The following is a 26,428-nucleotide window of genomic DNA, read 5'->3' on the forward strand; positions in this document are numbered from 1 at the left end:
AACACTATGAAATACAGCAGCAGGGCACCTTACCCTTTCAGTATTTTTTAGCTCTCCTTTACAGTAATGAAAGATGTGAGAGTGGTTCCATATTGATACAGGGTTGCTGAGTGAGATTTTTATTCTCAAGACAGAAAGTGGTTTGAAGCCATTATGCTTCCAAACTTTATTATCGCACACTAATGAGATGCTGTAGCCTGGGTCACGCAGATAAGGTATGGTCATTGAAGCCCCTTCTCCCCACCTCCTGGTCTGTTTGGGACTGTTTTAAATGCCAAGAAAAGTTAAGGCATACAGTGGTGACTATTGAGAAGTGCCGTTTTTCTTGAGATTCTACGAGGTCTGTCACTCTTTCTGTGGGAAACTATGTACTGTACGGAATCACACACATTTCCCTCTCTGCAGGGATTTGACTTTTCAGTGATCCACTGTACTTGATGGTTTTTAGGAACGCAGTGATTGCAAACATCAAAACACTCCCAACCTCAGACAATGTTATAATGTTATTTTATGATTTTTATGGCATATCAAATATTTACTGAGATTTTTAAAGGCTTAGAATAAACAATACAAAATTCATGTCAAAAATGCAGCTCTCATTCCCTATCATTATTCGTCAAGGGCCTAAAAAGTCATTCAAGTGCTTGTAAAGTTCATAGTCTGAGACCTACTGTTCAGATTTGGAGGTGACTTTAGCAAGACATCTGAGTCTGTATGAATCCAGGGCTGCTTGCAAAGTGACAGGCGATTTGCTCTGAGCCAGAGCACGTGTTGCACTGTGCTGCACTGTGTCTGCATCAGCTCCAGCTGGATACTGGACTGGCCTTTTTTACAGTTACAGTTTTGCCAGGAGTGCCCATGGTATCGCGTAGGAGAAATGGCATTTGTAAAATTGCATAGTTTATTTAGGAACTGCTGAGAGAAGAAATGTTTCTATACACTACTCCTCCTGTCACTCTGTAAGCACAATTTCCATTTGAGTTTTGAAGCTTTTCTTTGATAGGAATCTAATACTCTGCTTCTGTGTGTTGCAGTTTGAAGATGGCAGCTGGCATAAGACACAGTTCTTTTTTCACACTCAGGATACTAATCAGCTTCCAGTTGTTCAAGTTAATGCACTTCCTCATCTCAAACCAGGACAGCAGCACTTCATAGAAAGTGGTTCAGTGTGCTTCCTTTAAGGTTTCTGTCCTGGGTGTTTTTTGCATCAACATGGAATTGCTGCATAGATTGAATCAAAAGTAATGATCCACTACAGGCAAAATTACTAGGAAACTGAAGAATCATTTTAAACAGTGTGCTTAAAGAACCTCAGGAAGAAAAAGACTTCCTCCTAAGGAGAAATGGTATTGAAAAGGAAAAGAAAGAAAAAAAAGAAGAGACTACAACAATTTTCATAAAGTATTTTAAAAAAAAATGTTGGTGCTTTCTTGCATAATTTCCTGGAACTGAGTATCTGAACATGGAATTTTTCAGGACCTCTAGTGTTCTTAGCAAACTCTTTAACAGCACTGCAAAGAAACCATCCTGAGGAAAGCTGGAGACATACAATACTAAGGAGCAATACTGGCTAATGCTCCTAAATGTGCAATAGCTTATATGTGAAAACTGAATTATGCCACAGTACAGTACGTCTTCTTTTCTGAAACATTGTTTTATTATAGTCCTTTGTGGACACATGCATCTTAACAGATGGCACACTACCTCTTTCGCATTTCCTGTCCATGTTGCCTTGGTGCTCTTCATAACACAAGGTGCTTGTGGCCTTAGCAGAGATTATTTGAGTCCCTTTTTATCTTTCAGACTGTATGTGCTGGTTACATCAGGATATGTTTCTGTTGTAAAGGTACTTATTTTAAATCGTTGGTCACATACTTCACTACAATGAAAACATTATTTATGAGGATTTCTTGTTTAAAATATTTTTGTGTACTGTTGTGGAAGTGGTATATGAGACAGCACATTGTATATGATGCATGTAGTCAGAAAAGTCAGCTTTACAGGCATTGTAAAAATTGTTGTTAGAAGAGCTACCTACAGTAGTTTTGAGTTTTAGATTCTGTATTTCAGTTAACATTTCTAATGCCAAAGGCATCTTAAGATGATATATTGTGTATATATTTTGTAACTTGTGAAAAAGATCTACTACAGCGTGTCTTCCGAATGGCTGCTGTTAAATTATAATCAGCATTTCATCAACCTAGAAATTCCATTTATTGCAAAGTTATTAGATCACTTTTTTTTTTTAAATTAAGTCTAAAATGTTCTATCATCTTTTTTTTATTAAAAAAAGAACAACTTTACCATTAGGAAAAGCAGTCTTTATAATGATACGCCTCTATCTATTAGCAATCCAAAGTGTGCTCAGTAGTACATGGTGATACCAAACTACATGAGGGAGCAGGGGAGCGTTCAGCTTGTTTAACTGTCTTGATTCACAGGAAACCACACTTACCGAAGTATAATAAAATAAGCTTCCAAGCTATCTCTTTTTTGTCTTTTACTGTTGTGTTTCATATTGCATAGTTCATTCTTGGTTACGATGAAAGTTCTCTAGAAGGGTGCTTGTTAGGTGGCAGTGCTTCTTTTAGCAAGGGGAAATGCACATGCTTCATGCCATCGAAAACTGCGAGAGTGATGGTGTTTACTTTTACAAGGTAACGTACACGTACAACCCATTTTACATTTTGTATCAAAGCATCAGTTTTGTTCTCTTTGACAACATGTGATAAAACTAAAGGCAAAGCAAGATGACAGTGATGATGATGGTTAAAGAAAATGTCCCATTTTTTGCATTTTCAAGATCATTACACTCTGACAGTGTCACTTCACATTTGCTCTTAGTTTGGCTGTGGATCTGATGTGACGAAGGGGCTATTTATTTTTTCTAAGAATGTCGTCTTTTAGAAAATGTTCTGCTTCATGTATATTTGTTAGTCTCCTTGCCCTATTTTTGGAAAGTCTTTATAGCCTGGACTTACGGTTTAGATTAGCATGTCTCAGGAATTGTGTTTTAAAATCAAAGAGCTTGAAGTCTTACAAGGCTGTTCAGATGCAAACGTGTACGTTTCTGTAAGTGAGGCAAAAATGCACATCCCGAGCAGATGGCGCAACGAACCTGTGCCATGGGATGCTGACAGACAGTAACGTGCTGTGTCGATGGAGGTGCGGTGGTCAGAGGTTGGCTGAAAGCCTCCTGTGGGACAGGGCACTCAGGAAAGCCTCCCGTGCGCGGTTATCTTCACCTGAGCTCCTGAAGGTGCTCGCAGGACACCTCGTACAATTTTGTCCCCATAACGTTAACAAGTACCTGTACTCTGCAATTAATTTTTTTATGGTTTCTGAGGTGGTCACCTGCATGGTTACCCTTAATTTTAGAGCAAGCCGTGAGCTGGATTAAGAGAGTCTTTGTCAGAATCCTTTTATCCCTGTTATGGATACCGTTCACGGATAAAAATGCATTAAAGAGCACCTGTGAAGCGGGGCTGTGAGACAGCCCGAGAGGAGGGGACAAGCCCGGAGGCCGGCGGACGCTGCCAGGGCCGCGGGGTGCCGGAGGCGGGTGGGAGCGGGGCCCGTCCCCCTGCCCCGGGCAGGGCCCCGCAGCGCCGGGGCGAGGCCGTCGCCACCCGGGGGCCGCCAGGCGGCGCCGCCGCCCAGGAAAAGCCGCGGCCGGTCCCGCCCCGGCGGCTGGGCCCCGGCGTGCGGCGTGTGGGGAGGCGGCGCCGCGCAGCTATGGCGGAGCAGGGAGGCGGCGGGAGCCCCGGGCGGCCGGCGGGGCGGAAGATGTCCCTGCAGAGGTAGGGAACGGGCGGGCGGCGGGGCCGCACGCGGGGGCGCCTCTTGGGCTTCGGCAGCGCTTTCCTGGAGCTCCGCGGGAGCTCGGGGCCGCCGAAGGGGGAGGCTGCGCCGGCCCCTCCTCACGCAGCGCCGCGGGCCGGGCCTGCCCCCCGCGGTGCGCCGGGCCCCAGGGGACGGCGGCGCTGCCCTCTGCCCCCTGCCCCGCGGCCGCCGCGTCGTCCCGCCGCCTATGGAGAGGGGCGCCCGGCGCCGTGGGCGCTGCCGCTCGGTGCGGGGCAGGCCCCGCTCCCGGCAGCGAGGGGCCCGGCGGGGGCAGCTCCGTCTCCGCCCCTGCCAGCGCCCGCGTGGCGCCGGGCAGGGCCTGCGGGGCGGCGCTGGTCCGCTGGGGGGCGCCGGGCGCCGCGGAGGGGCTCACAGCGAGCGAAGAGCGGTCGTGGTTGAGGGGAGCCGCTCCTGCTCCCCAGCCCGCGGGGCGCTCGTGCTGTGCCCGTGCCGCGTGGCGCCGGCGGTGCGCGGTGCCTCCTTCCCGCCGGGCGGTGGCGCTGCCGGGCCGCCCTGCCCTGCCCTGCCCGCCTGCCCTGCCCGCCCTGCCCTGCCCACCTGCCTGCCCTGCCCGGCCTGCCCTGCCCGGCCTGCCCTGCCCGGCCCTGCCTGCCCGCCTGCCCTGCCCTGCCCGCCCTGCCCTGCCCCGCCTGCCTGCCCTGCCCTGCCCGCCTGCCCAGCCTGCCCTGCCCTGCCCCGCCTGCCCTGCCCTGCCCCGCCTGCCCTGCCCTGCCCAGCCTGCCCTGCCCTGCCCCGCCTGCCCTGCCCTGCCCTGCCCTGCCCTGCCCGCCTGCCTGCCCTGCCCTGCCCGCCTGCCTGCCCTGCCCCGCCTGCCCTGCCCTGCCCCGCCTGCCCTGCCCTGCCCTGCCCTGCCCTGCCCTGCCCGCCTGCCTGCCCTGCCCCGCCTGCCCTGCCCTGCCCCGCCTGCCCTGCCCTGCCCTGCCCTGTCTGCCCTGCCCTGCCCAGCCTGCCCTGCCCTGCCCGCCCTGCCCTGTCTGCCCTGCCCTGCCCTGCCCTGCCCTGCCCTGCCCTGCCCTGCCCAGCCTGCCCTGCCCTGCCCGCCCTGCCCTGCCCTGCCCTGCCCGCCTGCCTGCCCTGCCGCCCTGCTGGGCCGCGGCTGCCGGCGGGGCAGCACAGCGAGCCTTGCATTTCTCCTCTAGTAGTTAAAAGTAGCTTGTGCCACTCTTAAAAATGTTACTGACTGGGGGTGAGGGGGTGTTTGTCTTCCCCGTTTGTTGGAGTTAAATGAAAAGTGATGAGTGGTTCAGTTAATGTATCAAGAATCTTTTCCTAAGCATAGGAGAAACATCTGTGGCAATAGCCTAATTAACAGGGAGATTATCACATCTGTAGTTGTCGAGGAATTTTTTTGAATGAGGTAAGATTTTTTTAGCCGTAGTCATAAAATGTACGCGCTGTGCCAGAGAGGTTCCCAGGCTCAGGGGTTTGCACCGCTGACAGCCAGCAGTAGGTTTGCTGGCAATATTGTCAGGGGGTTCCTGTTTCATTGCTAAAATGGGATGCAGTGTTCAGGTTTTAGTGTGATTCCTCAACATTTGTCTTCTGTCTGCCTCAAACTGGGAGCATTATAAGCCAGCGTGGTACCGTGCATGTGACAGGTGATGTAAACGGAGCAAAGCAGTGATGCGAGGGCACAAAGCGTAAACCGATACAGCCTTGCTGTGCCTCCAGCTCTGCAGGTAGCATGGGGTTTTTCCTCTTTTTCTTTCAAGCATCTGCACTATGGTTTAATATAGGTAAGACCTCTGCGTATGTTTGGAGATATTCCCTGTAGCTTGCAGTATTTTGTCTGTCACCTTATCTTATCCAGGTATTTGTATTTATTCTTTCACGGTCCTGATAACGTTTCCTGAAAACGCTGGTTGCTGGCATAGTGCCTGATTGTTGAGGAGGCACCTTCCCGAGCCACTTAGGCACAAAGATGCCACTTTATTAAGAGGTACTTTTTACTTCTTTCAGATGTGAAACATGTAGCAAAGAGGAAGCTAAGTACAGATGTCCACGATGCATGAAATATTCGTGCAGGTATCTATTATGTGAATTAAACTCTTGGTTTTTTCCCCCCACTCGTGCTGAATGCAGCATGTTAACATTTTTATTTTTGTCATTTCAGTCTGATGTGTGTAAAGAAGCATAAGCTTACACTGAGCTGTAATGGAGTCAGGGATAAAACAGCGTTTATCTCTGTAAACGAATTTACTGACTTGAACCTTTTGAGTGGTAAGAGTATACTTTGTGCTTTTTAAAATTCATGGTTTTCACAAGGTTAGCAGTACATTTTTCCTTGTTCTTTTTTTATCTTCAGATTATCGTTTCTTGGAAGATGTAGGAAGGACAGCTGATGCTGCTGCTAGACGTCCTACTATGCATAGTCCCGCAACAAAAAAACTTGTAAGTTTTAATTTAGCAGCTTGATCTGTTGGAGATAATGTTGACTACCTTTGAATTCCCACTGAGGTAGTCCCAGTCCAGATTTCAGAGCTGATACCTCCCTTATGAATGTACGAATGACCCTGAATTTTAGAGCCAGAAATCAAAAGAAGTCTCTCGGTTTATGTAATAGTAGTACTAATGGGTATGTCCAGTTGCTTAGAAGAATGGGTTGCTAACAGTGTACATTCTTAAACCGATGCATAACCACTCTTGCTGTTGGATGATAGCTGTGTGTTAAGAAAGCCTGAATGTTTCCTTCCATCTCCACAACTTCTTTGAATTTTTAGGAACAAACTTCTCAGGTAAACAATGGATTTATTAATTGCTAGAAGTTATTACATGCTTCTCCATACACCAAATGAAGACAACTGGAGTTCTGCAAAGAATAACTCTTAAGCAACAATGAAGTAAAAGCCAGCCTTCTCAGGGTGAGAGGGGATTGTTGTTGAAACTGCTCCAAATCCAGTAGAGCATTAACGCGATCACTGAAATGTGTGGCATTTTTGTTAAGTCCTATAACGATAAACTGCAAAGACTAAGATCAAGAAGGCAAAAAACCCACAAAACCACCAAGAACCAAAATTAAAACAGAAAAATCAAGCAATAATCCCCCGCAGAAAAACAAAATTTGCTCAAAAATACATTGATGTACTGATATGTCACAGAAAGGCATCAGGCCCATGTTGTTTTCCAGTCTTGTCAAGGCATCTTTAAATATAGCACTAAATTCAGTTGGAAGGAACTCATGCTGATAACAAAGTAAATTGAGAAGAATCCAGCTTTCTCTCAGTCTGAAGTCATATTCTGTGTGTGTTTACTTATCACCAGGATGTTTTGGAAACGTGCTGAAGACAGTGCGATGCTACGTAGGTAGCAGTTTTTAGGGTGTGGTACTAAGCATGTTTATGGGATGATATCCTTTGTGCTACCTTCAAATCAGAATTTGCCAGAGTGGCTGAGATGGTGCTTGTGCATCCCTTCTGCTAGCAGGGTTGTTGTGCAAAAACCAGCTCCCTGGGTGGTATTACACCCACAATGGCTGCCTGTGGCTTTCACAGTATGTGAAAAAGAACTTTTTTTTTTCTTTTTCAAAAATAACTTTTACTGTAGAGAGTTCATTGGCATGTTTTTTCTTAACCACGGAAAAACTTCAGCTGAAAATGTTTCGGGTATTTCTAGGCTTACTTCATTAACTTTTTCATTCATTCTGTTATTTTAAAAGTACAAGAAAGTGCTTCTTTCAGTGTGGCCTTTTGTGCAATTTTCCCATAGTTCCTGTCAGCATTACTCTTTTATTGTTTAACTTCCAGATTTTGAATGTATTAATCGAATATGTTTAAAACTTTTTTTAAATAGTTATATTGCTTGAGAAATAAAGCTCGAAGGTGTAATATTGACCTGAGAACGCTGCCCATTGGATTTACAAAAAGAAGAGAAAATTCAACCACCTTCAATTGCATGTGAGTCTTAGTTGGTTACAGTCAGTAATATTTTGTTTTCACTGAATGCATATTGATGAAGATCTGAATTCATACTGATGTGCTTGCTTGTAAGATCTGTTAGATGTAAGGTTTTTTACAAAAGCAATCTAGATTTAATATTTCGTGCCATTAGGTTTTAATTTTTTAGGCTCTGAGCTCAGTTTAACTGCTTATGCAATTCATGCTTTATTTTAGACAAATACCAACATTGAGTAACAGGAGGAAGAATCAGTGCTGTTGTGTTTTTCCATCTTTCAACACTGAGTTCTGTTGATGGCAGAAGAAAATACTTCTTGAAATGTTTATGATAGAGGATTCATGTAGAATGGTTGCAAACATCCTTCTTTCTGAAAAGGCTGATTGTAAGTTTGAGGAGGTGCCTCCAATACAGCTATCTCTGTTGCGTGCCGTGTTAGGGGTTACTACGCTGGAGGATGTGGATGCTTGGTACGGTGCAGCTTAGAGAGACAAGTGCAGACAGACAGATAAGAATTCTGGAAAAAGGCTAAGGAGACTTTAAATGTTCTTCCCTTTATCCATTCTGTGGGTTTTCTCTGATACGCAGAGTTTGTATTTTGAAGTGTTTTCATAGTAAAAATAATTTAAAAACCAAACTATTTCATTATGGTAGGAGACAGGTCTAGGTTCAGAAGCTCAGTGATCTGCTGGGAGCCAGCTACTCTGATAGTTTCTCTGCTTGTTTTCGTCATGGTCTCAGTTTTGGTGGCAAATTCTGCTTGCAGGATGCATTTCCCCTCTGTTCCCCGAGATGTACAAAGCAGGATGCCGTGTGGGGTGTCGGGCAAGCGGGGTGCTGCAGGCTGGGCACTGACTCGCCACCTGGTGTCTCTCTCTGACAAAGTGAAAAACAACCTGCTGAAGAACTGCTCAGCAGACTGGCCTGTATAATTTCTTCTGTTCTGGGGCAAAATATATTTTTTGAGGTTTGCAGATATCTTAGTTTATAGCAGAACATAAGGCATAAAATAGAAGTGTAACCTTGTAAAGTTCCTTGTTCTGTCAGTTCTGCTACAGAAAACCCACGGTGGACCAATGGAAAGAGGAAATCTGAGGCGTTTTGTCCTCTCTCTACCCCAAATTTAAACACCACTGAGGCTCTCCCCTTGGAGCAGACCAGGTGGTAGCCCTGAACCTTGGCAGATGTTAGTCTTGTGAGCAGAGGCCTCTACGCTGACTTTCTTTTCCTTGGCCACATGCTCTGCCTTTTGCAGGTGTCTTGTGTCTGTTGAATTATCTCGGGCTTAGAGCTGATTTTAACTTTCCTGGGGAATTTCTTAATGTTGTGGATAAAATAACATAACCGCCCTTAAGGAGTACAGGGTAAGGAGTTGTCTTTAAGAGCCAGATCAAGTGCAGAAAACCCAGGGATGCTGGGAGCTAAGAGAAGGACAGAAGAACAGAAAAGGCACAGATACAGGGAGGTTTGACATTATTGGGAGGATCCTGGACATGGTACAATGCTGTGCTGACAGAAGTTCGCCTTCATGTACCATGTTTTTCAGTTCTTTTTCTCCAGAAAGCCTTTCTGGGTGCATACTGAAGTGCAGCTTGCATCAGGAACAGATGAAGCATTGAGCACATTATGCTTTCATGTGTATTATACGCTCTATGTTGTTTAACAAAAGTGGATTTGAAAAGTAAGGATGGGGCAAGAAAGGTGACTTACTGGCAACTAGGCATGGAAATATTTCACAGGCTGGCTGGGAGAATGCCTTACTGTTGGTGGTTGGGTTTTTTTTAAATCATAAAGTCCTGGGGTATTTTTGTTGTTTTTTTGGAATGCTAGCCTTTCTGGGACTTCCACATCCCATCAGAAAGAACACGATAATGCTGTCCGTTCTGGAGAGGATAGGAAATAACCATCGCTTTCCTGTAAATGCTATCCCAGGGGTGTGGAACGTGTTCAGTGAGTACTACACAAAGGACATTTTTCCTCTCTCTTGCTGCTACTGTTGCTCACACAGCAGTGGGCTGTTTGAATGCAGCGCAGATTAAAAATTAACCTTTGGGTTTGTTTTTTTTATTGGCATGTTCTGATTACCCTCCTTAAATGGACAGAGGTTTGATTGAACCAGTGAGTATCAGCAATTTATTGCCTATCCTGTGTGACTTCATGACACCCGTAACGTTTTCTTGAGTATTACATTCAAATGGGGCAGAGCTGTGCAAATAGTTGCGTTACATGAGCATAAGACCTCACAGTGGTCAGGGTCTGGTGTGTCTGTTCTTCTGTAGATCTGAACCCCTTCTCATACTGTGTGTCAGTCAAAATTTGTAGAGAGGTTGCTCCAGAGGGTGGAGCTTGGAAACTGCTCAACATATGTGTGTGGAAAACTGCCAACTCTCTGATGTCGTCTTCATGATGTCACGCTTTCCATGTGAGCCAACAGTTAGGCTGTACAGGGTGGGAATGAAAGTAATCCAAAACTAGGAAGTACAAGATGTATTCTTGTGTCATCCTCTGCCACCTCTGGAGGACAGATCAGTGGTTGTTTGGATGTGTTAACCAGACTCTTCATTTCCTGGTCTCCATTAGTTTGTTGACTAAATTCAGTGTTGTGAAAGCGTATGTGCCAATGCTGGGCAACACATGGATTAGACTAACTCATAATATTGAATATCAGGATAACGGAGGGTCATTAGAAAGTAGAGTCTGAGTCCAGTTTGTGAACTCATGGGACATCTGACTTGGAGATGGTTTAGGATGCCTTACTTGCAAATTATTTTTAGTGTGCTGCTTCACCTACCTTTCCTGTGGTGCCCATAGTTTCCAATAGAGGTGATAGTTCCCCTTCTGGATGCCTGCTGCCTTGGAGCTGGGGTGGCCTGCTGGGATAGGGGGCCTCTGGGAAAGGGGTGGAGAATGTGACCTGTTTGGGATGAAAGCTGGGGCAGCAGCTGGGTCAGATGGGAAGAGGTGAGGGAGCTTGCAAATCCACAGCTCCCGGTTCCCTGGCAGGAGAAGATGACAGTGGTGAGACGCTGACATGGGGTGTTGCAGCTCCCTCAGCTCTGCAGTCCATGCTGCCCTGCTCCCATCCTCCCTGCTGCCTGCGCTGCCACAGGCACCTCCACCCTGCTTCCTCCCAGCTCTGTCACAGCACCTCCCAGACAAAATCCCTCTTAGCTCTCCCTGCCACCAAGAGGGGCCAGAGGGCCACAGGTCTCCTCCCTGGTGTGAGGCCGCCTGCAGCTTGGGAGCATTCCATCAGGTGATATATGTGGGAGAAGGAATCTCTTCCATTATCCCTCTTTAATTCTGAGAACAAAATACAGTGTGGGGATTTGGGATTAGCACCAGTCGAGCTCAGTAGTGTTACAGAAGCTACTTTGAGGTACACCTGAAAGCCCTGAAATGTCTACTCTAATCCTTAGCTAGATAGGGATAATTAAAATAATTGTTCGAAGTGTTGCTAATCTTGAGAATTTACAAAGGAGTTATCTGAGCAGGATTTTGAGCTAATGCGACACTGTTGGAGCTGTTAAACTTGAATGTAGTTGTTACTTAGTACGTACTTTTGCTTGCTTTTGGGGACCTGCCAAAGTAAGTTCCCAGGCAAAGAAATGCTGCTCCGGAGTGACTAGGGAGCAGGATAGCCATGCATTTCAATAAATCGGTAGCTTTTCGGAACATCCCCTCGTGAAGATGAGTACTGACTGAGTTCTATACCTGAGAATTTTTTTTCTATGCTTTAGCAACCAAAAAGTTTCATTCTTATAGTGAATCTGATAGTAAACTTGTTTATTTGCACAAGTTAAAGAGGACAGTAGTTCTGTTATTACAGTTTGGGTTACTTGGCCTTGACAGTGTCCCTTTGATTTACACAGGAGTCTCAGTTCAGGACCAGCATGTTTGATTATTGCAACACATGGTTAGTAACACGTCCTGCTGGTGAGAGGCCCCTTGGTAGAAGACCATATGTGTTACAGAGGAAGTGCACTTCAGTTCCTTCATTGATTGTCTTGCTGTTTACTGTAACTAGGGAACGTATGAACTTTCAGTAGAAATATTTCAGTTTTGCTGTTTATACATCAAATCCAGGAATTAGCTTGATGAAGTTTCAAGAAAACGGAGACATCGTCTTTTATGTGCTGCTGTTAGAAGTGCAGCAAAGTCAGTTTGGCACTAGGAAGACGGAGTTTGGGGGAGGCAGCTAGGATGAAATCATCACGTTCCTGAGTGTTCTCTTAATTTAATTTTTTTAAAAAAAATCCACAAGATAATCTAGTCACTTACTTGACCTGAATCTTCATCGCTTAAGAAAGTTGAGAAAGGCATTATTATCCAAAGGTGTAGATACTAAACACCCAGTATTTAAATTAAACTTTAGTGCGTTAGGTGAGAGTACTGAGTGTTGTCAAATTAAAGGATAACTGGTCTTTCATTAAACTCCTTCATGTCCTTTTCACCTCTTTTATCAATTCAGAATAACATGGACAGGAAATACTACAGTATTTGCGCTTTGATGTAAGATGTCCTGTGTACTATTTTCAAAACACTTTAAGAATATGAGTTGTTAAATAGAAACAATATCATCAGTGAATCCCTATCTTTGACAGGCTGGCAACTGCAGTTGGTATCTTACGATGTGATTAATTTGGCAATTTTTGTCACTATTTTATTTTACATATATATACGTGCACATATTTAGAAATGTTTTATGTGCATAAAACCTGCTGCAGTCTGGGCAAATTGACTGTTCAGAGGAAACCTAGGAAAGAAAGTTGAGCTTTCTGAGATATTTCATAAATATTTTAAGAATACATAAGCATTGGACACTTCTAAAAATCTGCCAAGGCACTTAACTGGTATGTCCAAGTCCCAGAATCCTTTGTAGATCTCTGTCCTTTAATTCCCAGCAGCTCTACTGCCTACACCCGCAGTACTTGGAACATCTTCCTAAGTACTGCATTAACTGTAAGAGATGGTGAGAATTTTTGCCTTGTCCCAAGAGCTAGCAGGAGGTAACAGCTAGTTTGCATATACTGCTGCTGTCTTTGTAACATCAGAAATAAAAATCTTTCAGTTGTTGCTGTGAAAAATTTAGAAATCATTTACATGTCGTTCTGTGAAAGCTGTAGTTGATAGAGAAAAAAATTTTTTGGAAGTTTTAGGAGAAATGAAAGGGACGCAGTTAATTTGTTTTAGAAGAACAGTAATTGCAAAACAGTCTGTGCAGTCCTGAACATAATTTGCAGCTACATCTCATGCAGGGGAAGAGGTGCTTGGCTCCTCTTTTTTCCCTCTGATCAGTTTCCATGCCTCTGAAGTAGCCAGAATAGGATGTGAAGCCAAGCAATTCAGGGATGGGCTGTGATGCTGCTTTTACTGACATCAACGATGTGCTTGTGCCTGATCCAGATCTCTGCTGTTCGGTAGTTTATCGTCAGTGCCTTGGTATTCAAGAAAACCGTGTAGTGGCATTCCATGGCAGCCAAGCAGCATGGAACACTTCATGCAGTGAGCTGTTATTCAACTGCAGATGACTTAATTAAGCATTTTCATTTAGAAAATGAACATAGTACATCTCAGTTGCATTTAAAGGAAATACTACCCCAGTGAGCCATAATGGAAAATGAAGTCAGTGAGATCTGGAGCCAGAATATCTAATTTTAATCAGAACTTGTTGTGAAGCAGCTTTGATAGCATCTACGGTTGACATCAAGTTCTCTAACTGGGCAGAGATCAGTGATGGTGAGGGATGCTTCACTGTAATAACAGGCATCCAGCAGGTTGTTTTTCAAGACTTCATTGTACAGCAAAGAGTATGAGGCTATTCCAATTTTAAGCTTATTTTTTCTTTGCCTCCTCCTACCCTGCTCATAATCTATTTTAGCTCTTTCTGCTTGCCATTTACTTTCAGGCAAGAGTACTTAGAAGAGAGATGAAGTAGTTAACTGCAGTTTCAGTATGCATTGAATCACAGAATCATTTAGGTTGGAAAAGACTGTTGAGATCAAGCCCAACCATTAACCCAGCACTGCCAAGTCCGTCACTAAACCATGTCCCCAAGCACCACATCTACGCATTGAAAAATTAAAAAACACCTCAAGGAATGGTGATTCCACCACCTCCCTGGGCAGCCTGTTCCAATGTTTGACCACCCTTTCAGTGGAGAACTTTTTCCTACTATCCAATCTGAACCTCCCCTGGCATAGCTTGAAGCTGTTTCCTCTTGTCCTGTCGCTTGTTATCTGGGAGAAGGGACCGACCCCCCCCTGCCTGCAGCCTCCCCTCAGGGAGCTGTAGAGAGCAGTAAGGTCCCCCCTGAGTCTTCTCCAAACTAAACAAGCTTATATCCTCATAAGACTTGTGTTCCAGAGCCTTCAGCAGCTTCATTGCCCTTCCCTGGACACGCTCCAGCACCTCAACATCCCTCTTGCAGTGAGGGGCCCAAGCTGCACACAGTGTTTGAGGTGCACCCTCACCAGTGCTGAGCACAGGGGGACAATCGCTTCCCTTGTCCTGCTGACCATGCTATTTTGAATACAAGCCAGGATGCTGTTGGCCTTCTTGGCCACCTGGTCACACTGCTGGCTTATGTTCGGTCAGCTGTTGACCACCACCCCCAGGTCCTTTCCCACTGGGCAGCTTTCCAGCCGCTCTTCCCCAGGCCTGTAGCGCTGTGTGGGGCTGGTGTGACCCCAGTGCGCGGGACCCAGCACTTCTTGTTGAACCTCATACAGCTGGCCTTGGCCCATCAGTCCAGTCTGCCCAGATCCCTCTCCAGAGCCTTCCTGCCCTCAAGGAAATCAACACCTCCCCCCAACTTGGTGTCATCTGCAAACTCACTGAGGGTGCACTCATATCCTCTTGTCAAGTTCATTGATAAAGACATTAAACAGGACCATCCCCAGCACGGAGCCCTGGGGAACACCACTTGTGACCAGTCATCAGTGGTTGTAACTCCACTCACCACCACTCTCCTGGCTCGGCCACCCAGCCAGCTTTTGATCCAGGGTAGAGTACACCTGCCCAAGCCATGAGCAGCCAGTTTCTTTGGGACAACGCTGTGGGAGACTGTGCCAAAGGCTACTAAAGTCCAGGTAGACAAAAAGTTGGGGCAGGGGTTTCAGGATGCTCATACATTCTGTTTTTTCCAAAGTTAAACTTCCAAGGGGTGGTCTTTTTAACTTCAGTGTTCAGAATCCCTGATCCATACATGGCTCTTTCTAATCTAGCAAAGTATCCTCTAGGTAATGCTGCCTCTCTTAAGATGATACTGCACTGGAACCATGCTTCAGTAGCTTCTGTTTTCAGGTGTTAATTATGCTAGCTGGAAAGGGAAGCTGGGTCTTAAAACTAACAAACCAGAGAAAGGAACATGGCATCAGTTTTGGTCACTACCGAAAGCCTCCTGAGCTTTCTGTAAAATATTTATTCTTTCTGTTATCCATGTTATGCCAAAATGTAGCTTCCATCCCTGCCCATGACACGTTTTCTATTGAGGCCATCACTGCTGTGAAAAGTCAAGTCCCCTATTTTCAGTAGAACTTGGCCTCACCTGGGACCTCTGGCTGTTACTGTTTGTTGCACAGGTTTGGCAATCTCTCCTGGGGGATACGCTAAAAAGCAGTTTCCTTTTCTGAAATTAAAGGGCAGCTAGCTATACATACAGAAAGTCAGCTGGAAGGTACTCCCTTTTCAAACGTGAAATGTTGTTGATCAGTTAGTTGGTGATGTTACTTGCATTTGTAAGGAATAGATTTTCATCCCATGAGGACTTGAAATTCAGCAGGATCTGGGAGCATTGCATCTTTCAAAGTGCATCTCAGCTTCTCTGCATGACCCTTTTACTCTTTGAAAATGCTGTTCAAAATCTTGACTATATATTTTTTTCTGTACCCATGCTGCAAGCTGCCGAGCTTTATCATAGAAAAAGGAAGTAGTAGTTACCAGTTAACATTAAGAATATGCTTTTCTTTTTCTTTTCAGGGAGAAAAAGTTCTACTGGCATTTGAAGCTCATATTTCCTCACTGTCATGCTGAATACACTTTAAAAGGGTACAGTGCTTGAAAAACAGATTTTTATGAAGTTTAAATTAGTTGCCGAAACTGAACTGCAGAATATTTTTATCAGTTTACCTGTTTCTTTTATACAAGATAAATATTATTTTTAGTCTTAATTAAAAGTGCATTTAAATTGAAAAAAATACTTTTTTCAAGAAATTGTGTGGTCCTTTCCTCTTTGAAAGCTAGCAGGCTTTTCAAATCAGTCAAAACGTTTGACTGCTAGTCCTTTTCTCTATGTAAACAGAGCAGCCTGAATATTTGTGATAGTGATATCCCATGCACCTAACATACTCTGTTCTCATGGAGCAGAGGTTCAGCAAGATTTGCCATCCCTCTTCGCCTGTTCACTGGCATTGACCTTTACATAGGATCAAGGGTTGCATTGTTTGCTTTGTAGGAAGGCCCACGAGCATAGTTTGCAAAGGCCAAAAAATAAGCTTTTCTTGACAAATCTTTCTCCTTTTTTTCCTAGCCTGAAGGAGGATGAGAAGTGTGCCCTTGTCTGCTTCTAGGACTGTAGGAACAGCATGTTTCTGCTGCAGGGTTAGAAACTAAAGATATGCATCTGTTTACTCCTTGTATATGCCAGTGAAGTCCCAGGGCTGAAATTAAGATAAAGCTGTCAATTATCTGTGCTATATTGATACACATTTACAGTCCTCCCATAAACTACTCAGTTGTGCCACTATAGCATGCAAATGTATAGCTTCCTCCAATGACTTACCAATAAGAGATTTTCATGTACACAATGAACCATGTCTTATGTGATTGATTTTTATCTTTGGTGAAAGGGTGCCTGATGATAAAACACTCGCTGATATCCTTAAGCCATACATTGATCCAGTGGAGTCAGATCCTGTAGTTTGTCAAAGGTGTGTATTTAATAACTTTTCTGCCTAGTTCATCTAACGCACTAATAAAAAGAAGGGAAAGGTTCTGAATAAATGGCTTAAACTAGCTGCACTTTCAGCATGCAGAGCTGAGTTCCCAGTCAGCAGTACATCTTTAATTCCTGTGATGAAAACCATCCTAACATTCACCAACCAACTAACGCTGGAATGCAGCCACCAAATTGAAACCAGGAAAAGATTAAGAAATTGACTTGTGGCGTAAAGATCAAATAAAGCAACTGTAATTCTAAAAAATGTAGCCATAATTAACCTCAGTGGGGGTGACAGTGAACCTTTTCTGTAGAGTAATTAGAAAAACATACTAGTAATTATAGCCCTCATTTATAAGAAATACTTAGTATGTGGCAAATTATTGTCTTTATGAAGAAATATATACTTGTGGCTCTTAGCATGCAAAAGATACCCATTTTTTGACTGATGATAGGAAGAAGAGTCCATTGTACATCACTGTTTCTTCATCTCTGTTGCATACTCTTTTTTTTTTTTTCTTTTTTTTTTTTTTTCCAGATTAAAAATCTATACAGTGGCTCCTCAGTCAGATGTACAAATTTTAATGAAAATTGAAAACAGGAAACAGAACTCTGTCAGGTAAGGTGGTTCTTCAGTTTGTGTGTTTATTAATTAAAAATAGCAAAAGGAAACAGTACATTTCTTAGTTTTCAGTATTATAAATTGAGATCATATAATCCCATGGATTAAACTTCAGTGAGTAATTGCCAGCTATCTTGAAAATTATTTGGAAAAAATGGTATTTCTTTGTCTTTTAATATATCAGTACTGAAATTTCTGTGTGATTACCGAGTAGTAAATGCAGCAGACTCATACTCGGACAATTTAAGAAGCTAGGGTGCTCACAGCTACATTGGTGGAATAGTGAGTGCGCCTGTACCTGAGCTGCTTCAGCAGCAGTCTGCACGTGTAGTAATGTCTGCAGCAAAGACAGATTTGTGTTAAAAAGTTGAATTACTGTGTTGACCAGCAGAAATGTAGATGTCCATTCTTTTCTGCAGGTTCCTCTGTGGATATGTTAACCCGCCCCAAGAGAGTTAAGTGATGGTTGAGGAGAGCTGTCGTTTTAAATCACTGCAGCAAAAATTATGTGCTTATCAGCATCCCATCACAGCCTTTGAAATAGCACATTTTTCTCAAAGTTACTAGCTCATCACTCTTCGTGTTACCATATTTCTGGGTGTGGGCTTTTAAGTTTCCAGAATTCAGACTTGTGCAGAATTGTTTTCTTTGTTTCCAGAACAGGCAGTAATCTTGAACTGCAAAATTAAACTTTTAAGAAATAATTTTTGTTGGTATAAATACCATTTTGAACACTCCACCCTGTTGTCATTGTTACTGAAAAGGAAATGTATCAGCTTAATATCATAGCTTATTGTGGTTGACCAGTGGTTCCTATTTAGGGTTCTTAAAGTACATTCTTTTCTTCAGATGTACCAAATGTAAATAATATGCTTCCCTAAAGCATGGTATATTATTTCTAAGGGGGGAAAAAAAGGTATATCAAAAGAATTTTAGTTGTAACTGAGCTTGCTGTTTGTACTGTATTTTTCCCCAGCACTATCAAAAATGTGTAACATACTTTGAAATTCAAGTCCAAACTTTTCATCGTTCTTTGAAATATGGTTGTAACGTTTGCCATCAGAGTTGTCTAGCTAGAAGCCTGTTGTTTTTAAGTGAAATTGAGGATTTCAGAGCTGTGGTTCATATATGCAGGGAGAAGGCACAAAAGGTCAAAACTTGGTTAGAGTTGAAACTGGCCAGTGTTGTTTCATGTAACAAGAAGGGCTTTTTAAAGTATGTTAATAGCAAGAGGAAGTCTAAAGAAAACATTGGACCAGTACTTGTTGAAGATGGTCGTATGACTAATGCGGATGAAGAAAAAATGGAGGCATTCAATGCGGTTTTTTGCCTCGGTCTTTAATAATATTTATAGACCTTGGGCTGCCTGGTCCTCTGAGTCAGAGGACTATGGGTGTGGGAACAGTGACTTTCCATTTGTGGACACTGAAATTGTAAAGGACCAGCTGTATCAGCTGAATGTTCGCAGGTCCATGGGGCCTGAGGCGATTCATCCCGGAGTACTGAAGGAGTTAGCAGATGTTGTGGCAGGACCCTTCTCGATCATCTGCCAAAGGTCTGGGGGGAGTGGTGGTGTAACCCAGCAGGCAGCTGAACACCACACAGCCGCTGACAGACTCCCCCCTCCCCTGCCTGGTGGGGTAGGGGAGAGCATCAGGGCGGAAAAAGTAGAATTTGTGGGTTGAGATAAAGAGAGTTTAATAGGACAGCAAAGGAAAGGAAAATAATAATAACAATAAAAGAATTAGAATATACAAAACAATTGATGCACAGTGCAGCTGCTCACCACCCGCTGACCGATGCCCAGCCAGTCCCCGAGCAGCAGCCCCCGGCCAGCTTTCCCCCCAGTTTATATACCGAGCATGACGACATACGGTATGGGATATCCCTGTGGCCAGTTTGGGGCAGCTGTCCTGGCTGCATCTCCTCCTGGCTTCTTGTGCCCCCAGCCTGCTTGCTGGTGGGGTGGGAAGCTGAAAAGTCCTTGACTTAGTGTCAGCACTGTTTAGCAGCTAAAACGTCGGTGTGCTACCAACGTTATTCTCATCCTATATCCAAAACACAGCACTATACCAGCTACTAGGAAGAAAACTTATCCCAGCTGAAACCAGGACGCTGGAAGCTAGCCAGTGTTACTCCAGTTTATAAGGTCATGAGGGAAGACTCAGGGAATTACAGACCTGTCAGTCTAACCTCGGTGCCTGAAAAACTATGGAGAAGATTTTACTGAGTAACTATTAAAAGTTATTTAAAGACTAATGCAATGGTTCACAAAGAGAAAGTCCTGTTTAGCTAATTTGACACCCTTCTATAATAAGGTCACCCACCTAGTGGATGAAGGAAAGGCAATGGATTTAATTTTTCTGGATTTTACTAAGGCTTTTGGTACTGTCCCTCACAGCATCGTTCTGGACAGGTTGTCCAGCTGTGGGGTGAGCAGGTTCATGGTGTGCTGGGTGAAGAACTGGCTGAAGGGCAGAGCTCAGGGTTGTAGTGAATGGGGCTACATTTGGCTGGTGACTGGTCACCAGCAGTGTTCCTCAGGGCTCAATTCGAGGGCCAGTTCTGTTCAACGTATTTATCAATGGTTTGGATGCAGGAGTTGGAACGCACCATTTTAGCAGATTTGCTGATGATAGCGAACTGGGAGGTGCTCTTGACTCTCTTGAAGGACAAGAGGGCTTGCAGAGGGATCTAGAGAGATTAGAGCACTGGCCTATAATTAATGGGATGAATTAACAAGTCAAAATGCCAGATTCTGCACCTAGGATGGAGTAATGCTGGGCACAAGTATAAATTGGGAGGGGAGTGGCTGGAGAGCAGCCTGCAGAAGGGGATCTGAGGGTGCTGGTCAACAGCCGGCTCAGTAGGAGACAGCAGCGTGCCCTGGCAGCCAAGAGACAAACCGGATCCTGGGGTACATCAAACACAGCATAACCAGCCGGTCAAAAGGAGTGGTTATCCCTCTGTGTTCAGCGCTGGTGTGGCCTTACCTGGAACACCGTGTGCAGTTGAGTCCCCTAATTTAAGATGGGTGTAACGGTCCTTGAATGCATCCAGTGGAGGGCAGGAGAGCTGGTGAAAGGGCTGGAGGGCATGTCCTGTGAGGAGTGGCTGAGGGCTTTGGGTTTGTCTAGTTTGGAGAAGAGTAGGCTGAGGAGTGACCTCGCTGCTCTCTGCAGCTTCCCGAGGAGGGGAAATGGAGAGGGAGGTGCTGGTCTCTTCTCCCTGGTATCCAGCAATAGGACATGTGGGAATGGTTCAAAGCTGTGCCAGGGGAGGTTTAGACTGAACACTAGCAAGCGCTTCTTCACCAAGAGGGTGGTCAAAGACTGGAACAGGCTTCCTAGAGAGGTGGTCAGCGCCCCAAGCCTGTCAGTGTTTAAGAGGCATTTGGACAATGCCTGTAATACCATGCTCGGAATTGGTCAGGCAGTTGGACTAGATGATCATTGTAGGTCCCTTCCAACTGAAACAGTCTAGCCTGTTCCTGGACCCCTGGGCAGAAAGTATGGGTGGAAGTCCCAGGGGAGGCTGGTCCAGGTAATTAAGACCTGCTGGTGTTCCCTGCCTCTGGCAGCAGGGATTAAACAGACATTTATGCAGATTTCTAAAAGACAGATGTCTGGAGTGATTCCCATTTAGTTTAAAAATTGTCAGATTCTGGGTGTTCAGGGGGGAAATGTAGAAATGCTGGTATTGTGAAATACCCTGGGAAGCTAATTGCAGAGGCACCTGCACAGATGAAGTTTTCTCAGTTCGCAGGCCGTCTTTCTGCTGTATTTCCCAGTGCCTCATGAAGGGCTATTCAATACCAGCGCTTTGTTGTGCTGGTGTTGTATGTGCTGTTGCACCCAAGTAAAGAAGCCCTTCTAGAGCTCAGCTCTGGGAAGCAACATCAGAAACAATTTCCCATTTTTTAAATATTTTTAGCAGACTTGTCTGCATGAGCAGACTGTTGATGTGGTATCTAGGACATGTTCCAAGAGTGTGAACAACCTCTATCCCCTTCTCAAGTAATTAGCTGAAGTTAATGCAGCAAAACCTGGAAATGCATTCTGTTACGTTACTGTCATACATCTTGCAGTGCGTGATTGGAAAGGCTGCATTCGAGCAATGATCTTGAATAGTCATTCATATAAATTACTGTATTTTTAAAATAAACAGATGGGGTTTTCCCTGGTGTTTCAGTGCTTGCGTTTTTCACATTTCTTTTTTTAGAAAAGAAGGAAAATTGGATTTTATAATAGCAGGTAAAGTTCACCTTTGAATCTTTTGAAGTAGAGTGTGTAAATTGCATAGTCGGCTTGGGAAAGAAACCAGTTTAGTATCAGAGTGGACTGTCTCTTGTGCTCATCAGTTTCTTTTGTTACTTAACCATTTTCCTCTTCTGAAATCTGAACGTTTCCTTAGCTCACAGATCTGTTGAGAGAGAATTCTTTTTCATTAAGTTAAATTACCTTAAATAGCCTTAAGTTTGAGCCTCATCTGTATTCCCTGAATCAGCTGCGTTGGTTGGTATTAAAGTCACAGTAATTGGTTTGTATCCCACTTACTGAATGTAAAGTTTAAAGTTTAAAAAGAACTGTAGAAAGTTAAAATAGAAAAGTGTTTTGACTTGGGAAATGCAATTCCTCACTTGAAGTTACGTGAATCTGTTCAATTAAGTTGGTGGAGCAGGCCCAGCTGGGGCAGTGCAGGCAGGTCAAGGAAGCAGCATATTGAAAGAAAATTCCTCTTCTGAAAGGAAAGAACAAAGTTTGTTTGCAGTGGTGGGACTGCTGTGTCAGCAGAAAAGCATCTTCTGTCGACATAAGCTGTCTCTCTGCCAGCAGGCGCTCTCAGCGCGGTTATGCCAGCATAGTTCTTGTGACAAAGGCTCTATGAGGGAATTTAAATTTTTACTGTAGTTGCATTACAGTTAAGGAAGAGAGAATTTATTTCTGTTTCTTCTCCTTTTGGCTCCCCTCCAGTTAAATTAATTTGAGGTTTATGGCTCGCATTCTATAAGTCAGTACCTGGAATTGTAGTGGAAGTACTTCCCATGGACTGGCTTGCTGTTTAGTGGTGCTCAGTGTGCCACAGAAGCTGAGCACAGACAGAGCTCTCTCACATTTCTTTATCCGCGTTCCTTTAACAGTGGGGAGCTGTTAACTGCTGTTTTGTGTAGCCTTGAGTGCCACTGTCAGCTCAGAGTAATCTGTCAGCCTGTGCCACCTCATTCTGCACAGCTTTAGTCTGTATGTTCCTATATGGCAGAATCCTCTTCCACCACTGTGAGCGCCTGGAGGAGTAGGATTGGTGTAGCCTCCTAATGCATGCAAATCTACATGAATGTTGTGTTATCCAAAGCTTCCCCCCGTGCCCACCGGAAAAATTCCTTCTCCACAAGCACTAGATAACAGAATCGGATGTTGGTTTTAGGCTTAGCGGAACCTTTTGAAAAAAAATACTTCTCATAGTTACAATTACGTATTATTGAGGAAGTGCAATAATGTTTCAGAGAACATCTAAGCAGGATTGTTATGGATTATAAAATGTTAGTCTTCTAGTTTTAAGATAAGTATGCTACAGAAGGATTTCAGTATTTCCTGCAATTGTTTTTGAAACAGGAGTTTGTGGTTTGGTTTTGGCTGTTTTCTATGTTTCACAGCAAATGGCCCTTTTAGTTTGAAAGTCCTTTGCAGAATGCTTTAAATTTTTGGGGGTTTTCTTTTTTTCTTTCTCCAGAAATATAAATTAGCCATGTAGTACAGATTGCTGCTTCCTCACTGGAGTTCTGCAGAACTTAAGCAAGCAGCTGGGTAAATTCAGTCATGGGCAGGTATCATGGATAGCTGCCAGACCACATGGTGCTTGCTTTCTTCTTGCTAGGTGCCTTTTATCATCAGTGATGACAGTTCTTAGAGAACTTTATGATAAGTTCTTATTTCAGTCTTCTTTAAAACCAGCTTGTAAGAATTGCATTCAGCATTAATTGGCAGCACTCCACAATTACTTTGAGTAACCTGAAGCATGACCTCTCCTCGTGTCCTTTCCTCCCTACCAGTCATCTAACGCTCTGTAACTCTGTAACTGTTACACCAGTTAATCTTTTCATTAACTGCCCTTATTTATAAAGAATCTTATAAAGGAGGGTTTGAAAAAATGAGTGTTACACAACCCTCTCCTTCCTTTAAAACCTTGGTTTGGAAAAAATCTGCGTTTGAATGGGTTATAATAGTTTTCCATTTGGTGCTGCTTGCCTCTGTCACCTGTTATGCAATGTTTAGTTGGTGGCTGGTGTCCATTCTCTCCTCGACTGTACCTATTCCAAGAAAGGTTTAACTGCTGCCTCTTGGATGATTTTCACAGTCCACATTCTTTTATAAAGTAGTCTTTTCTTTCTTCAGGATAAATTAGTGTCCTGACTTATCTTCAGATCCTTTATTTGGGATGCCTTCAAAGTGACTTCATATGGTAGGAGTATTGCTTTTTCCACTAAGGAAAGGAAAGATGCAACTGCCAAATTATACAGTCTGGTTTGGGAAATACACCTTCTTATTTTCTTATGAATTGCCTTATTAGGCTTTCTGTAACAAAAAAAAAAATCAAACCACCACCCCAAAAAAAATGGAATTCCTAAATCCAATGGACCCTTGATATTTGTTACAAGTAAGTACAGATATTTAATGAAAAAGTTATTTATTCATCCTTATTGTATAAGACTATCCTATTTCTAGAAGAGAAATAACTGCAACAGACTTGGTTTACAGTAGATATTTTAATCTGAGACACAGTTAATAAAATAAATCTTAATGAGGTTAAGACCCACCAGTGGAATATCTCTTTTACTGGATTCAGTAGCATTTTGCATGATTCTAGTTTAGATAGTTGCCTGTCTTTAATCACATGCATTTAGTTTAATAAATTACAAAATAATGCTTTCTTAAACATCAATGTTAAGTCTTCTATATCTAAGTTTTCTTTTTTGCCTGTTAGTATATTCAGAATGGCATGTGAACACTGTTTCAGAACAAGTTGTTGTAGAAGGCTTCGGAATTTGAAGTATCGGTAGGCACTGACAGAATATTTAGCTGCTTGGAAAATATAGTCTAGTTGGCCTTAAAAACTTTGTAAAGCCCACTGCTTTCAGTGGGTCATAATCTTCAAGGAGCCAGAGTACAGAGCAATACCAGACTATATCCTGTAGCTTTCCTGTTGTAACACTGCCACATCATACAAGGATGTGTATAGAATCAATTCTAGCACTGTTTTTTATATCAGCAGTACTGGTGCAGCTCACGCTTCAATTACATAGAAAGCCAAAAATATCACAAACATTTTTATACCAGTTCCAACGTCAAGGGGCTTCTTAGTCTCTGTGGTGACATTGGCTGGTGCACACGAGAATACTGGCATGTTTGCCACTTAATTTTTGTGGACCACAAAGAAAATCTGCTAAACGAGTATCAGAGGTTCTTCTCTACTAAACGGTATTGCTTTATGGTGGTGAACACTTGTTTTGCTTTAACTAATTCAATGCAGTTACTTCCCAGAAGGCTGGATGATGTTAGTAATTTTGGAGCACTTCCCTGTCTCAAGATCAGCTGGCAGAAATGAGAGTTATTTCCTTGGATGACTTGAGTTCTGTGCTCAAAGAGAATTTTCTTTTGTAGTCTATTGTTTTTAAATAACTAAGGGTTAGATCACGTTAGTAGGTCGCAGTAGTCCCAGTAATAGATTTAGGAAGATGAAGTTTTTTTGCTTTAGTATGTGCAAATATGCCAGTGACTTTTAGCGAATAGTCTTAGAATTCAGAGAGTAATATAAGTGTAATGGAACCAAATCTTTTTTAAAATAGTATTTATATTGGATTATTTATTTTCCTGTCATTGAAAATCTATATTAGATATAGATCACTGTTTTGTCAGTGATGTTAAGATTATAAAACTCTTACATTTAAATACGTTGCAGATAGCCTCAAATGTTGATAGTGTTAGTGCTTTCCTTAATTTTTCATACTGTCCTCCTAGGGCACTTCCTTCTGCGTTATCATTTGTGAGTAACTTCAGGTAAAAACAACAGAGCTTACAGTCTTTGCTTTCTGCTTTCCATACATGACTCGGTTGCCTTAAAAAGTCACTGCTATTTGTGTTGTGCATGGATCAGTTCTTTTTATCATCACATTACAACCTCATTTCAAAAATACTACTTCATCTAGCAAAACAAATGTACTAGAATTAGCACGTTTCAACCATTATTTCCTCAGCATTTTCTGCAAACGCTGGAGATTGTGGGGTGGGTTTATTTAAGATTCTCTAGTCTTACTTAAGGAAGCAATTTCTTTTCGCATTTGTGTAGTACATGGTATACATGAGACAGGAATTAAGGACACAAATCCCTGGCTGAACTGCTGGCCTTGGCATGAGCTGGAACGGACCCCAAGCTGGCTTTAACCAATGCCAGCAGAAGATTGACAGTCGAATTCACTACTCCTCTCTAGCTTGCAGCAGCTGGCACAAAAGCAGCTCTGCCAGCTTTACAAAAGCAGGGAACTAGCTTACAATAGTCATTCTTCCCTGCACAACTGTAGTCAGGCTCTGGCAACTTTGTACTGTTCAAGGGGAAATAGAATTTGGTCTGTAGTCTGTTTCTTAAACACAGCACTCCTGTGTATTAATACTTGCTGCTGTTTTTTTCCCAGAGTGTTGAGTTTTGTTGCGCGGACTTTTTTAATTAAAACTTCAGTATTTTTTACTGAATACTTTGTTACGTTTTGTTGTAGGTCATTTAAGGCTTTCTAGTTTTGTAACTGCAGCCATTTCAGTGTCGTTTTTCACGTACTCCTCCTTTATCTGAGCATCCATCTCCCTGCTGACAAAAGCGATGCAGAGCAACAGATGCCAGGATACGCAGATTTTACTGTAAAAAATAGTCACTTTTCCTTCCTATCTACTTACGTTTTTTATTGGAATCCTGTATTACACAACATAGAAGGAAAGCAGAAAACTAGTCGTGGTAGGTATAAGAAATATGTATGGTCTGAATCTGTAGCATGCATAGCTAAATGTTTGTGGTGCCTGACTACTGCTTGACCTTTGAGAAGATTTTTGGGATGATTAAAAAAAAAT

The 26,428-nt window shown here is 43.4% G+C and overlaps 2 protein-coding genes across 2 annotated transcripts in view; both read left to right on the plus strand.

The window, feature by feature from the left end:
* The window catches only part of COL24A1 (collagen type XXIV alpha 1 chain), a 147,748-nt gene extending 145,263 nt beyond the window's left edge, over nt 1-2,485 (plus strand). The window contains 1 exon segment of the mRNA XM_055815621.1: nt 1,035-2,485. Within this exon segment, the coding sequence (XP_055671596.1) occupies nt 1,035-1,181 (147 nt within the window). The 3' untranslated portion in view covers nt 1,182-2,485.
* Nucleotides 2,486-3,658: 1,173 nt separating this feature from the next.
* ZNHIT6 (zinc finger HIT-type containing 6) overlaps nt 3,659-26,428 on the plus strand; it is a 55,546-nt gene continuing 32,776 nt past the window's right edge. The window contains exons 1-8 of the mRNA XM_055815120.1: nt 3,659-3,800; nt 5,824-5,889; nt 5,978-6,084; nt 6,170-6,255; nt 7,654-7,757; nt 15,736-15,804; nt 16,605-16,685; nt 17,232-17,312. Of these exons, the coding sequence (XP_055671095.1) occupies nt 3,736-3,800; nt 5,824-5,889; nt 5,978-6,084; nt 6,170-6,255; nt 7,654-7,757; nt 15,736-15,804; nt 16,605-16,685; nt 17,232-17,312 (659 nt within the window). The 5' untranslated portion in view covers nt 3,659-3,735. The remainder of the gene's footprint in view (nt 3,801-5,823; nt 5,890-5,977; nt 6,085-6,169; nt 6,256-7,653; nt 7,758-15,735; nt 15,805-16,604; nt 16,686-17,231; nt 17,313-26,428) is intronic.

This window comes from Falco peregrinus, chromosome 10, assembly GCF_023634155.1.
Source record: "Falco peregrinus isolate bFalPer1 chromosome 10, bFalPer1.pri, whole genome shotgun sequence".
Classification (NCBI taxonomy): Eukaryota; Metazoa; Chordata; class Aves; order Falconiformes; family Falconidae; genus Falco; species Falco peregrinus.